This window comes from Amia ocellicauda, chromosome 16 (genome assembly GCF_036373705.1).
Source record: "Amia ocellicauda isolate fAmiCal2 chromosome 16, fAmiCal2.hap1, whole genome shotgun sequence".
In the NCBI taxonomy this organism is placed as follows: domain Eukaryota; kingdom Metazoa; phylum Chordata; class Actinopteri; order Amiiformes; family Amiidae; genus Amia; species Amia ocellicauda.
The window spans coordinates 12,631,259-12,646,709 of NC_089865.1; the positions used below are offsets into that span (position 1 = coordinate 12,631,259).

At 40.2% G+C, this 15,451-nt stretch overlaps 1 protein-coding gene across 4 annotated transcripts in view; it reads left to right on the plus strand.

Annotated features, from left to right (window-relative positions):
* Positions 1 to 15,451, plus strand: part of map3k20a (mitogen-activated protein kinase kinase kinase 20a) — a 30,260-nt gene that overhangs the window by 5,028 nt on the left and 9,781 nt on the right. For 3 of the 4 annotated variants that reach the window (XM_066688025.1, XM_066688026.1, XM_066688024.1), the window contains exons 3-11: positions 648 to 735; positions 4,654 to 4,755; positions 5,149 to 5,214; positions 5,457 to 5,485; positions 5,809 to 5,946; positions 6,818 to 6,904; positions 8,361 to 8,435; positions 9,010 to 9,116; positions 11,047 to 11,182. In XM_066688025.1, coding sequence (XP_066544122.1) covers positions 648 to 735; positions 4,654 to 4,755; positions 5,149 to 5,214; positions 5,457 to 5,485; positions 5,809 to 5,946; positions 6,818 to 6,904; positions 8,361 to 8,435; positions 9,010 to 9,116; positions 11,047 to 11,182 — 828 coding nt within the window. Of the gene's footprint in view, positions 1 to 647; positions 736 to 4,653; positions 4,756 to 5,148; positions 5,215 to 5,456; positions 5,486 to 5,808; positions 5,947 to 6,817; positions 6,905 to 8,360; positions 8,436 to 9,009; positions 9,117 to 11,046; positions 11,183 to 12,226; positions 15,077 to 15,451 lie in introns of those variants that run through there. The other variant, XM_066688028.1, reaches the window with a different exon arrangement.

Sequence of the window (15,451 nt, forward strand, 5' to 3'; positions counted from 1 at the left end):
TTTCTAATCCAATGTGGTGGTGTACAGAGGCAAAATGATGACAATTGTGTCACTGTCCAAATATTTATGGACTCAACTGTACTTGATGCTTATCAATTGTGTAGATCACATATGTTATTTGATCTCTTAAAAACAAAGAATGCTCAATTAATAATGGGAAAGAACTTTCTTAAGTTGGACACTACCCAAGTGTTGCATGTTTTCACTAACCAACCATGATACTTATTTTGTGGGTGTTCAGCTCAGCTCAGATTTTAGGAGTGACAATTTGTAACAAATGACTGTAAATGTCTTGATTCATGTCTTGATAAGATTTGTTCATTGAAATGCAGCCAAGACTTATGCAGACCTGCTTTGAGCACCAGTTTTTGGGGGGCTTTCAAATTCTTCCAGTAAAATGGCAGTTTAATTGCAGCAGCACACGTTGGACGTTTACATATTTCCCACTGCTCATAAAATGATCAGCTCTACTTCCAAATGTGGACTGTGTTCAATGTCTTCTGTCAAGGTGGTGGGGGGGGTAAAGGAAGAATACACAGACACACCAGCTGACACCTATTACTGGTAGCCAGCTCAAATACCCATTTACAATTCCTATATAAAAACATACTTATTTGTTTGAATAAGTTCATTTTCTTTTTTAACAGGCTGAAATTCTTAGTGTTCTGAGCCACAGAAACATCATCCAGTTCTATGGAGCTGTTCTTGAAGCACCCAACTATGGCATAGTAACAGGTATGTTTATTTCAATTTTTTATATTGCTTTGTTGGTTCTTTGCTTTGGACATGTTGACAGAGAATGTACTACTGATACACAGGCTGCTAAAAAAGCATCAACATCAGCATCAGTGTCAGTATCAGTAAGAGTAGCATGTCCACATGACTGACTGATACATTTCTATATATACACGTGCGTAAGAGCTGTCACTCTTCTTAGACAGACTGCTGAGTCACACCAGGTTTATAACTTCACCCTGCGTATAATATGAAAATATTGTATTAATGGCTTGGCTTATAATTAAGTTTAGAAGTGCCTCTAGATAAAATAGTGCAACAACATTAATATAACACTGTATAATGCAATTTTGCATTGGACAAAAAAAAACATTCACTGTGGTCTTTAGCTGTGGCTCTTATGATTGTTAATGTCTGTTCACTGATATAGTGTTGATAGCTGTGGCTCTGAGAGGAGCTTTGGTAGTTGTGTTTTTGTAAAGTGCTGTGAAGGATCAGTCATATGCAAATAAGGGCAGCACACATGTGTGTAAATGTAAAGCACAAAACTCCACACACTTAATGGCAGCCTTATCTTAATGAGGAGGATCATCTCAATACCTGCCTTCTACGCTCGCTCTCTGGAATAGAAATGCTGAGAGCGCTAAAAAAGTTTGTGTACAGTGAACCGACCGTACAGTGCACTGGGGGAGATGCCTAATGGGATAAATACATTGCACAGCACAGAGAGGATTTGGCCTGTTGACCTCTGGGATTGTTAGCAGCTTGAGGCGAAGTGGAAGCTGGTGAAGAGGCAGTGGCCCTGAGAGCAGGGCAGGTGCCCTCAGCTCATTAACCTGTTCTGGTTAAGACAGGCTGGGAGACACCGGCCGACGATCACCCACCTCTCGCCCTTCACATTTCACCCACCAGCCGCACGATGCCTTGGACACTCACTCTCAGTGCTGTCACACATATTCACTAGCTTTCTCACTTGAGCAGCATTTCACTAGCTGTTGAACTTTATCAGGTGCTTTTCTTAAACAGATGGTTTGAAAATGTGATTGACAGGGGTTATGTGCAGATACAAGAAGAGGATGGAAAGATAAGGCAGAATGTTCTGCTTAGTTCATAAGCGAGATCAGGGGGATGGCGTTTGTGCCTGTATTACACTGTGAGAGTGCGTCTTGATGGAATAGATTGGGGAGAAGTTGGCAGACTGAGTTTGAGTAATGGATTTCGAAATGGAAGGGAAAACTGCAATATCCTCAAAGTGATCCCACTGCGTTGGGTGTATCTGGGATGAATATACTGCACTTTCCACCAGAAATAATTACAGATTCACTCTTGCTTAAATAATTGAACAGATTTTAACACAAAAATACAAAATACAAAAATGTGTAGCAGATATAAATAGATGTTTCCCCACTATTCTACCTATAAGACAGTATTCTCGTGCTACAGAGCAGCATTATTAAGTTCTTGTTCCAAAGGTCTGGCACATCAGATATCGTTTCACTGCTGGGGACATTGTAATTTGATTACAAGAACCTGATGGGTTGCCAAGGAACTGGCTTCTCTATTTATGAAGGCAAAATCCAATTAGCACCAGGTAAACAAAACATGTTTGTTGCTGGCATGCCGACATTTCCACATTCATCAGCAAACTTATACATTTCCCCCCCGCTGGTTAATTATCCAGAGACCACTGCCACTGCTTTCTAACTAACAATATTGACAGAGAAATCATAAATATTTCCCTTTTATCATCTCAGTTAAACTGCTTTTGATATTGCAAACACTGCTGTGAGATATGTTATCTGTTTAATAATAACCAACGGCAGACTGACGGCTGAAGCTATAACAGAATCTCGAACTACTCCTGTTGTTTCTTACAGTGAGCCATTGATCGGGTTTTGCCGTGCAATGTCTGCTGACTTGTTTAAACTGTTGAAATGTAAATGAGTTTGTGCAAAGTGTCTAGAGCAGTGTCCAGTGTTCTGTTATCCGTGACCGAAGGGTAAATGCAAGGGCAGAGCAAGCGTTTGACTTTATTGTGCCTGGAAGGAGACAACACGCCGCAGAACAGACAATGTGATTAATCTCCTTGCTTCACTCTTAAATTACTGACAGTTGTAGAGAGGGTGCTTCAGAATACATGAGTGATGTCATGAATTAGTCATTATTTGCTATAGTTAGGCTACTGTCTGCTGCATCCAAAGAGCGAGAAGCTTCCTAGTTTTATGCAAATGGTTTTCCATGTCCATTGAGGAAAATAGTGTATATGAACATGAACATTTTTGTGCAATGTATCGTTCTGTAGCCTGCTGCTTGTGTTGTAAGGGAGTACAAACCTGGGGCTTAAAGGAGTAGGGTTAGTGTAAGTCATATTCACAACAGGCAAATGTATTTCTGTTAGTCTAGCTATCAAGCTATGTGGAGTGCTGTGACTTTTAGCTACACAAATACACTGTGGCAGATACATGATCTTTGTGTATTGACTGTTCAGCTGCACAGTTTGTTCTAATAAAGTATGCAACGTTTGTTTTTTATGAGAAGATGAAGCATGCCAGTTCAGTGCACGACTGTTCGGATCATGGGTTCGAAATTTAATTTGTGTTCCAGTAAGCTGTTTTATAACCAAAATATTTTCCTCAGAAATAAGTTGCCGTAATAGTTTGGTTTAAAAATAAACTATAAGTGAAGCTGTTCCATTTACGCCAATCGAATGATAATCTAACTTAATGTTATGGTACCAAAGTATTGGGGATTTTCATAACATTAGAAGATCACATTTTACAATTCCAAAAAAAAAGTCTGACAGTGGATCTAGGATACTTGCAGGAAACATTAATAATAATTCACTTACTGATTGTTTTATTAATAACCACCCCTATACCATCAATTATAGGAGAAGCTTGGCAATAATAAAAAGCTATAACTATATAACTATAACATGCATCATGTGTTTCTCTTTGTCTTCTTACCTTTTTGTCTGTAATCATCATTTGTCATCTCTGTTTTGTTGTTGTACAGAGCCATTATACTAGGCGTTTGGTAAGTAGGTCATGGTGGAGACAGACCCATATAGGTTATTAAAATTTGATCATTAGAAGGTTTGTAAACAGTTTACGATTCAACCACCTGTCAGAGTTCTTTGTTGGATTAGGCTATACAATCTTTTGTCTGCTTCAAACACTCAGTATTTGTGTAAAAATAATCTACTCCATAATAGCTTCTAGCAAATCCTGTGTGTCTGTGGTGATAAAACCACAGTATTGTAACCACACTGACTCCCAGCTCAGATAACGGATCAAACAGTGTTCACTGTGAAGTTTTGTTTTGTTTTTTCCTCTAAAGATTGAAGGCTGCAGCATAACCAAATCAATGTGTGAAGGGAATAGACTTATTAAGCAGGCTTATTAATACGGCTGTTAATGTAAACGAGCAAACTGACGTATAATGCTTTCAGAGCTGACTCTGGCCTTCTGTTGGCAAGGTTAGACAGGGCGGTAGGCTTGCTTGCTGGGGTATAGCTGTGTTTTGGGTTTCCTCTCTGATTAATGAGCTCAAATGTGCGGTGTTGCAGACTGTGTCTTTTCAGCAGCGGGTGACAGGGAAGAGACTAGCCTGTCCTAAAAACAAGTGACATTGTGGTTTTAAGATGCACAACCTATGCAAGTGTTTAAATAAACATGTTAGGTATAGGTTCAAGCAAAAATGAAATTATCTTATTTTTCTAAAGTTGCATACATGAAAAACACCTTGCACCAATGCAGGAGAGGAGTGGGGGGGGTACCAGCCCAACTATACTTCCTCTCACACATTGATCAGATTGTATTTTTGTATTTTTGTATTTAGGTAATGGCTTTGTGGTATGTCCCTATACTCTATTAATGGTTGTAATAATGTGATGTATGTGTGTGTTTTGTTTGGCAGAATATGCTTCTGGAGGATCTTTGTATGACTACCTGTCTAGTGAAGAGAGTGAGGAAATGGACATTGAACAGATCATGACCTGGGCAATGGAAATCGCCAAAGGTAAATCATCAGTCACATTGCCTGGTATCTGTGCAGTGCCTTGTACAACAGATTAAGAGTGTCCAGAAGAGCCCGGTCCACAGTGCTATGAGAATTTAGTGACAGAATGCAAAGAAAGCCCTCATGGAAATGTATGTCGAAGAGGCAACCCTTCTTAACCCGATGAATGCTTAAGATGTTAGTAGTACCCTTATATTACATTTGAAGATATTAAAGATGTATATTTCTTTAGATAACGATTAAATCTATGGATGCTTACATCATCACATTATATAATTCAGTTTTGGGTACGGGTTCCACTTGAAGGAATGGAGTTTGTGATCTGTTGTGTTGATGTATATTGACCCGCAGATATTGATTTGTACTGAGAGTCTTTTCTGCCTTCTCCATCAGGAATGCACTATTTACACATGGAGGCTCCAGTGAGGGTAATTCACAGAGACCTGAAGTCCAGGAATGGTAAAGTTAACTATTGTTTTATTAGGCAGATTGGTCAAGGGTCCTTCAGTATTTAATGAAGGGGCCTTTCCCTTGAATATTTATAATTAACTATTTGAACACATTTCATTTTGCACTTTAAAGACCGTAAAAGTGAGGGATTGTCTTGAAAGTACCGAACACTTCTTTAAGGGTGGGCTTTTAAATAAAGTCATGAGCTTTTTTCATGTATCTAACTGCAGATGTTTTATGTTCTGTTGCAGTGGTGATAACGGCAGACAAAGTTCTCAAGGTATCGTCACGTTTTCAATTCTTTGTTTGGTTTTCTTGCTGTTTTAAAGAGGCATGTACAGCTCCAGACCACTGCAGATTTTTCTTAAATCAGCATTACTACATGTATGGCAGCCATTCCATTCCATTCATATTTTTATTTTGAATTTGTGATAAATGTTGTCAGTAGTTTATAGAATAAAACAAAAACCTATAAATAGTAAAACCAGAGAAACTGATCATTTTGCAGTGGTCTCTTTATTTTTTCCAGAGCTGTATTTGTTATTTAAAATGCATTGACCCTCACATGGTAGAACTGCAAGCCCCTTGTTTTCTTTTGGTCAGATCTGTGACTTCGGGGCCTCCAGGTTTCACTCCCACACCACCCACATGTCTCTGGTGGGGACCTTCCCATGGATGGCGCCCGAGGTGATCCAAAGCCTGCCCGTGTCCGAGACCTGTGACACGTATTCCTACGGAGTGGTGAGTAATGCAAGTGAGAGGCCAGATATCATCGAGAACCACTCATGTCAACACACAGCTGAACTGGGTGTGTGCTATTGAACCCCAGCTGTCAATGTAGATCAAAGTAGAGTTTTATTTTAAATACCTCCTTTACAGAACATAAAAGTTCCCGTGGGAGCCCATTCATATATATACTGTATATATATATATATATATATATGTCTTCATAAACACAAAGCCGGATCGAACCTGATTTGGTCATATAATTTTGACCATTTACTGTAGGTATACATACATTATATAATATGTTTGATTTACTTTTAGTTTTAAGTTCGATCCTCTGTGTTTAAATCCCACCCTTTGGTGTTCCCCTTTAATTAAATGATCCCTTCGGAAAAGGACAAGATGAAGGGCTTGTGGGTTCCTGTAACTATGTATGCGGATTTGTAAACTGTCTGCATGCCCACATTCCTCAGAGCTGAGAGTAAGCTTTATAGACTGTAATGTGACAGAGCGCATGGATACTCCCAGTGTCGCATATCGCATTTCACAGTCATAGCTGCGCTGCTGACCCAGAGCCTGTCAAGTATGTGATCCGTGAGTGGCAACGTGTCAATGGATGGACAACACACTGCTGTGCTGTAATGAATACTAGCCCGGTAGATTGTGTGCCATTGTTGCTGTGGTTCAGTAGTTTGCAATGCCCTCTTTTTTTGTACTTGGATGGAATCTGTCTCTATGTTGCATTCGAAATGCTTATGAAGTTCAATGTCCATCACATAAGAATTGTGCCTTTAATTGAGAGGTGGCACAAGGGTAGAACTGATCTGAATACTTGAGTGCCAGTAGTGTAAGTATATAAACATACATATCTCAACTTATTTAACAGGTTCTTTGGGAAATGCTTACGCAGGAGATACCCTTTAAAGGTCTGGAAGGATTGCAAGTGGCCTGGCTTGTGGTGGAGAAAAACGAGGTACGGTAACATCCGCACATAGATAGTAATAACATCTGTAGGACAAATAAACAATGCATCGGTGAAAATGTTTCTTGAAATGAACTGTAGTGTTGTAAATAAAAGCAGTTTGCGAAGTGGTTACAACTCTTGCCAGTTTCGTGCAAGCGGTTAAAATTCAATGCTGCTGCAGAGAATTAATAGCTTTTAAATACCTTTCTTTCTTTAGCTTCTGAAACAATATGGGGCACTCATGAATTCCATAGTGAAGTGAGCCGGCGTATTTTTACGCAGATTACATCAACCCTCTTACTCTAAAACTGCCTAAAGGCGATTGAAAAGAACGTATAAACAGTACATCCTGAGAACATGGAAATATTAGGCTTTTCATACACGTAACATATTTATAAGTATGTGTATATATAGTTTTAGGATTAAATCATAATAGATTAAGATTTGGACTGTTATTGCAACCAGATAGGCCTAGCTGTACGCACCCTTTGATTTATCTTCTGTGCTTTCTGTAGTAAAATTGGCCACATACTCTAGTGTGACTTCAGAATGATTCCTGCTCTCAGTTCATAGCCTTTCCCTAAATAGACCAAGTGTTCCTTCTCAGTATAACACTATAAGTATGGGAAGATGTCTGTAGCTTATGTTGTCAAAACCGTCTGTCCAGTAGTGATCGTCATTTTGGAACCGGCATTCAGTGGGTGACCTAAGAATAATCTAAACCGCAAGAAGCAAGCAGTTTGAGGATTATAAAATAATTTAATTATACTTTTATCCTTGTAATCATAATTTTAAATTTTTACAATAGATGTATGTGTGACTCTTTGTTGTTTTCTTTGTTTATTTGAAAGAGTTAGCTTTGGGATTTTCATCAACAAAATAAAAATGTATTGTTTGTGACTTTAAATCCATCAAAACCATGCTACTCTACGTCTGTTTACTGTGTGTGAACTGTATACAACATAAAAAGCTTCACTTCCTTCAGGCCAGTTGTATGACAAAGTTTGTAAAGATGGACAGTATGACCTTGACTTTTTAATTTAACACTCACTGCAGTAGGTTTTTGTGTATTGTTGAACACATGTATGTGATGATTAGTGGTCTCTATAAGTCCACTATATAAGGCACCATTTTGGAAAAATTGTAACACCAGGATATTTAATCTGTTCAAACTATAGTCATTATTTTAAGAAGACCAGATTTCCTCACGGTTACATGAAAGACATCTAGTTTCTCTTTGAATCTCTGCATTCATTAATTGCATTCATACAAATCACCATGATAATTATTTTTACTCAGGGGATTATAAATGGGAGCGATAATTACGCCCGTGGTGAACGTTAGTGCTGCTGTACACGGATGTCCGTTCCTCTTTGCATAGTGTTGGTATAATTCACTTTGCAGGGAAACATGTGTGGCCGAAGAGCAGACACCCTGACAATAAACTTCTCTGCTTTTCTCCTAGAGATTAACCATTCCCAGCAGCTGCCCAGCCAGTTTCGCTCAATTAATGAGGCAATGCTGGGAAACAGAGCCAAAGGTAAGTGACTCTCCAGTTTAATGCAGGACAACAGCTACATGTCAGCCTTCTGATTTACAGAGTTTGCTCCGGGTGTAACTGAATACTTTCTGCAATCAGCAGATCCTTAATCCAGGCAGAGGCACTCTTTGAAAATAAGGTATCATGCCTAGCTCAGGTTGCAAGAGAGATGCATTAATTTAGCTCAGTAAGTGAAGGATATATATTTGCAGCTGATTAAGAATAATGGATGGTTATTTATTTATTGGATTATTTGTCTATATGGAAAAGTGTAAGAGGAGGGGTGCCATGTATAATGATCCATTACTTTTAGCAAAATGTTTATCTGTAGTTTGTATTGCATGTGCTTGTACCTAATTTAGAAAGAACTACAGCATGTTGTTGGCTGTTGGCCTGTATTATTTCTATTCTAAAGTACATTTAAAACAGTGGTGGTCCCATTAAGCTTAAGTGAGGCCACGCCCATGTCTCACACTGAGGCCGGAGAGTCAGGGATGTCTTTGCAGCAACATTGCAGGCTATACTGTTACAATCATAGAACAAAATACTAATATTGTGTTTCATCATTTTTCAGAAAAGACCAATGTTTAAACAGATCATGATGACCCTGGAGTCCATGTCCAACGACAGCCAGCTTCCTGACCAGTGCAATTCCTTCTTACACAATAAGGCGGCGTGGAGGTACTGTACGGTCAGCCCCTGCCCTCATCCCTGCGTAAACTGAGCTCTTTATTTACCATTGCTCCTGTAAAATATACCTTCCCAAAGCAGCTTTGGTGTAAACCTACCCATAAGTGCAGTGCAGCGAATCTGAAAATCTCCCTTACAACCTTTACGAACCAAAATGTATGTCGCCATGACAACAGCTGGCCTCTCGTTCAGTACAGGTTACTCCCCCCTACTGCTCATGCTTATCTCAACTCACGCAGCAAAATCCCACAGGCGCAGAGAGCCTTCGTGAAAAGTGTGTTGGGTTTGATGTCTGTTTCCCAAGAATGACAGTCGATGGGATTGCAAGGCAGCAGTTTTAACCAAATAAACAGTTGTGAGGGCTGATTGTTCCCACAGGAGACTGAAATGATATTGTCACTGTCATCTACTTCTGAAACACTTTAGATTCCCAGGCACTGAGAGATTAATGTAGACTCTATTACCTGGAGTAAACAGGTGTTACCGAGAGCAGTTGTTCTGATTTATTCTAATCAGAAGACTTCCGTAGCAGCTGCCTGGTGCAGGTTGTACAGCAGAGTTTATCAGATCTGCAACGCGAGGTGCGGCAGACTGATGACAGAACGATGACCATTCATTGATGAACTACTTTGTTTTCTGGTCTATAAGGGCACATAGTGGAAAATCATAATTTCCTCTAGACTCGGTAGTGTTCAAACCCCCGCTGTCAGGGTCTTTGGTTGCGCTGCTGGAGTTTCAGATCAGGCACTGGGAGGTGTGCCCGAGACGGCCGTTGCAAACAGAGAAAATTTGTCTGACCCCATGCACTATACTAGGAAGAGTTCACAAAAAAGGCAAGGCTTAGGGTTGAGATAAGTCGACAACAGCTTCCGGTTTCCTTCCAAGTGCTTACACTGTTGTTAAAAAATGCCTGTTAAAAGGAAACTGGAATTCTGTGTCGTAATATTTAAGGAAAAGCATAACATGTATTGGCAAATAAATTGGCCCAGTAATCAAATTGTTTGTTGTGTGAAACAATCTTGCAGAATTTCAGCAAGAAGTGATCATGAATTAATTAATTTGTCAGGATGGGAGTTCTTCCCCAGCTGACCGCAACCCTGCTGTTAAGTGCTATCTGTGGTTCTTTGTGCCGGCTTTTATCAAGATAGTTTTAGGGCAAAGAAAAAAGAAGGCAACCTAAGGGTGAAAGTATATTACTCAGGCTGTACTTCACTCATCTGAAAAGGACCTCTGTTGAATTACCAGAGGTCACATTTTTTTAAAAACAGAATGTCCAGTCCCACTCTTTGCACACAAATGTGCTGGAAGTTTCTGGCTGGGGTCTATATTAAGGCTGTCTGGAAACAGTCCAGGTGGACATGACGAGGGCTCCTTCAGGCCGCGTTTCCACTGCAGCTGTCTGGGCTAGTGAGAGAGGGAGAATGCCGGGAGAGAATCCGAGGTGCAAAAATAGGGCAAGAGAAGGGAGAGAGGACGAGAAATTCCATGAGTGTTTGTCAGTAAACCGGCGAGCAAGAAAATCAATTACAGGAGAAGTTTAGAGCTGAGTGGAAAAACTGACCATGTGTGGGGGGTTTTCAAGCTGCATCACATGCCTGGTTATTAATAGCTCCTCTGCAAACTGACTGTGGGGCTGCTGTGACTCAGCACAGGGCCAACCTCTGTAGTAATCACACTCCACCATACAGCCCCACCTGCTGGGCCAGCCTGCACGGTGCGCCAATGACTGCAGTACCGCCCGTGCAAAAGTTTGTCCAAGTCTGACATAAGCATAGAAGAAGCCGTGACAAGTGTTCTAAGAAAACAAAGGTCTTCGTTCTTTCTGCCAGTGCTCGTGTGTGTACGGGGGGAGCTTCTCATCAGGAGAATTGTGGGATTGAACGGTGTGCCAGGCAAGTAAGTGCGGTTCTGTCTTTGCTAGATGTGAGATTGAAGCCACTCTGGAGCGGCTGAAGAAGCTGGAGAGAGACCTGAGCACCAAGGAGCAGGAGCTGAAGGAGAGGGAGAGGCGCCTCAAGATGTGGGAGCGCAAGCTGATTGAACAGTCCCACACCCCGGTGAGTGACATCACAGCTGGGCCAGGGATGGATTAGCCCATTCACTGCTCACTGAGTATGGACACGTACACAACTGGCTGCCCACTATGCGCAATTACGCTGCTTTTAACGGCAAGCGAGATTGTGTCGCTTTGCATTTTTGGCTGTGGAGAGTCACTCCAACACTTTGAAGTCTCCACATGTTACAGGTTGAGATCAAGGGGAAACAACAGTGGTAATGAAATCTGCATGCTTCAGGGTGGAGTACTTTGATTAAGACTTGGGGATTTGGTTTGTACAATGTGTCTGCTTGTCACATTGCATTGCACGGCTGTTACCAATATCCCCTGCCTAAGAAAGGGCTGGAACTGTGGTGGATATGTGCAAATCCATTGATTTTCCAGGAATACCCAGGAGACTGTTTAGGTGGGCAAGTTTGCCTGGGAAGAGCTTGTAGTATGTGCACTGTTATCTGAAGTCTTATGAATATAGACCAATTCTTCTGCTATACATTGACGGTTGCTGAATAGTTGCATTGTTTGTTTAAGTTTTGCTAGTCCCGAATTTGTCCAGGGGAATCGCATGTTGGCGTGTGCATGTCTTTGGTTTTTGCCTGCATGTTCTGAGCTGTCATTTCAGTACCATTCAAGATTTCTTATTATTTTGTTTAAAAAGCCTTTCCGTCATAAACGTTTAGCGCAGTTCTTCTGTTATGTAGACGTACAATTTATAGACGTAAAAAGTAGCACAAAGACGCTTTCGTGAGACCCTGAATCTAAATCAGTTACACTAAATCAGTTACTTGTTTGATTACATTTGTTTTAAGTAATTTATAGTTGTCCAACAATTTCTATTATCTTTGGCTTCTTTTGTTTTATGTATCTATGACTTCAAGCTGAGTGTCTAACATTTCTTTTTCGAGAAAGGTTTCTTAAACATTCTACTCTCCATCAGCCCTTTGTCCACTTCACAAATGGAAAACTAATCCAGGCTTTTATTTCCCCTTTGTTTTGTGTACTGGTTCTAACTTCTGCTCCCTTTCTATCCTTTCCTCTTTTTTCTCAGCTTTTCTTACCTGTTGCTGCAAAGATTTCTGAAGAGTCTTTCTATGAGTCTAAAACAGAGGAGTCAAACAGTACCGAGATGTCTTGTCAGATCACAGCTGCCAGTAACGGGGAGGTAGATGGCCTGAGTCTGCAGGCCATGATGAAGGGCTTTGGAAATATGTTGTCTATGGACCTGTCAGGACCGGTTCTGCATTCTGGGATGCAGATTAACATGCAGGCCAAACAGAACTCCTCCAAGTCTACCAGTGTCAGAGAGGGGAGGAAAATCAACATGGCGGTGGGGCTGGGTCATCTTACCTGGTCAGACGACAGCGACTAATTCCGGCTAGTCTTTCACTGCGACGAGTTTATTGCATCCAGCTGGGTGGGGTAATACAATACGTGCCAATCAGCTCATCTGGCCTGTGTTAAAACTGGGGTGATCGCAACCACCACACTGTAGTTATGTTAACGGCATTACGTCATGGTGTATCGTAAGAATAGAATAGAGTCAGTGATGTCTATGATAGCATCAGCTGGACTTTCATGTCTGTATCATAGACACGCCTGAAATATCTTTTGCACTTTTTTGGTGAGTGATGCTGCATAGTTTAGGAACATATACATAGTATTCAATATTTTCCTTCTGAGATTGCTTACAGTGACCTGAAAGCATACTTGCAAGGTTTAAACTGTGCAACAGCAGGGTATAACTTAGTGCAACTGAAACTTTATACTTTTTATATTTCTCAAAACGGGTTTAGTATCTTATCCTAGAGCTAACGTTTGCTTTTATGAAAGTATTCCAGCAGTATTTTTTATTAGTATATACAGTTTTATATTTAATTGTATGTTTTATACAAACCACGGATGGAGGAAAAAAATCTATATTTTACAACTGAATAAAAATATCAGGTTTTGGTCTTAGCATGTATGCAGATATTTTCAGTTATTTTAATTGAGGGGATTTATGGAATGATACACACATCAAAGGGTCAGTAGGGTACAGAAATGTATGGACTCTGATTAAGTACAGGGTGTGGTAATTACCTGCATGGCATGACTAAACTCAAGGATTTCATTGGTGATGAGAGAATTTAATTTACCTAACATCATGTTGCGAAGCATTGGGTGTAAGAGCATGTAATGCTTCTGAATATTGGTTCACAAATCTTGTAAAAAGTTAAATTCAGATAAGTTGATATTCAGCATGGCAGACAGAAGGAGTTTGCCCATATCTGTAGTGTGAACAGCTATCCTGTGTGATAGAAGCCGACCATTCTCCTAGTTATCAGCACACACACTTGTTGTCAGCCAAAGTGTGATCCACAAACCCTGGGAACTTCCAAGGCTCTGGAAAGGCTTGAAGTGAGGGAAAGATAATCCACAAGTAACCTGCAGCAGCAGATGGTCAGTGTATGGACCTATCGATTGATCAAATTAAGGCTTTTGTGCTGCAGAAGATCTTTTGAGATCTCATAACAGTTCAGTTGGGAATTCATGACAAAAATGTGACTCAGTGGCAGACTCCTAGCAGTTTATGTCCCTTTTACACCCGGGCATCCTGTCTGTGCAGTGCTGCACCATGGGGCAGTGGAGCCTCATTCTGTGCACCGATGGGTCAGGGCACAGCACCTGGCTCTTAGTGATGCGCATGTCTCACTGCCAGGATATTGACTAGTTGCACTTTGGGAGATTCCTGCTGGAATGACTAACTGTTGAGAGAAGAGCATATTGAGGAGTGTTTCCATACTGCTGGTGTTCCAGGAAGTAGCATTCTGCTTTTTACCTTAGCAGTCATATTTATTTCCAGGCACACTTGATTTATATCGTTTTCCTCCCTAAAAATTATCGTACAGGAGCGTATACTGTGATGAGAGGTTTGATGTGTGTATCAAAGTGCTCCGTGTACATGCTGTTATGCAGAGTTTAGTTTAACAAGTTTATCTTACTAGCTGGCTGAGGTAAACCACACAAATGTGTGGAACTTCCTCTAAAAAAAAGCTATGAAGATGCAGTGTCACAGTGCAAAAGATGGGCCTGTTGTACCAGTCAGTGAGCTTGACTTCTGATGCAGTAAAATGAACCTTTGAGAGTGAAACCTGAGCTATCCTGTGTGATAGAAACCTGAGTTTATTCACGGTTTGAACACGGGCCAAATGAATTGTTGATTAGGTATGTTCAATCTCAACTGAGCCTTACTGTGGCTCCTGAGTACTACAATTTAGATGTCTACATGTATGAAGGCAAACTAGAAAAGCATCTACTACATAAAAAGAAAAAACAACAGTAGGTCGGAATGTTGTTTAAATCAACCTTCATCCAAAGATTTTACCCCCAACCCCAACACCCACCCACAACCCACTCAAAATACGTTTAATTAGTCGTATACCGGAGGTCTGTAGGTAGGACAAGCAGTCTTTGGCAAATGCTAAAATAGAGCATCATGTCTAATCTGAACTGGTGCTGACGTTAAAATTATACACCAGCAAAGCTAAGGACTGTGAAGAGAATTGTTTTGTGTTTTGTTTTTTGTTTTTTCAAATTGTGCAGATGTATGCTGTGTTTTTTTATTATATTGTTGCTTATTTAATAGCCACCAGGTATGCACAACCACCAGTCAGTTACAAACTACTGTATGTGAAAATGTCAACCACTTGTTGGGTTTTGTGCAAGTATTAAAGTGATAGAACTGCCATATCATGTGCACTGCATTAAGGCTTAAGCACTTTTTACAATACTACATTTTTACTGTGACGTAATCCTATTTATATTTCACATCCTATTTAAAAATCCGTTTTGATGTGAACTTTTTTTGCTGCTTTCTCTTCTATATTCTTATTTTTAATAAACTTTTGACATGAAATAATTTCTTCTGTGCTTTTTCTTTTCCTGTTGAAACATATTTTTTATTTATGTCTTCAAGCTATAGATAAATATATATTATCGATCAGCCACCCTTAATCCAGCTGAAATAAAGTCCTTCCAATAAGATCTTTTGGCCTGGAGCATTTGTTGCCCATCCAGCCTTACCGTGTTATAACCCAAAAGGGGTGTCTGATCGCCGAGACGCTAATTTTTATGTGGAACAGTGTGTCTGAAAGGGGTAAAATGGACAGCTTGTTTTCATCAGCTGGTCTAGTATCGTGTTCTGAAACCAAAAGATAAAGTGTGAAATGCACTTTAGAAATTATCCACATTGAATACAAATTATATAAATGAACTAGAATGATAGTTTAATAAA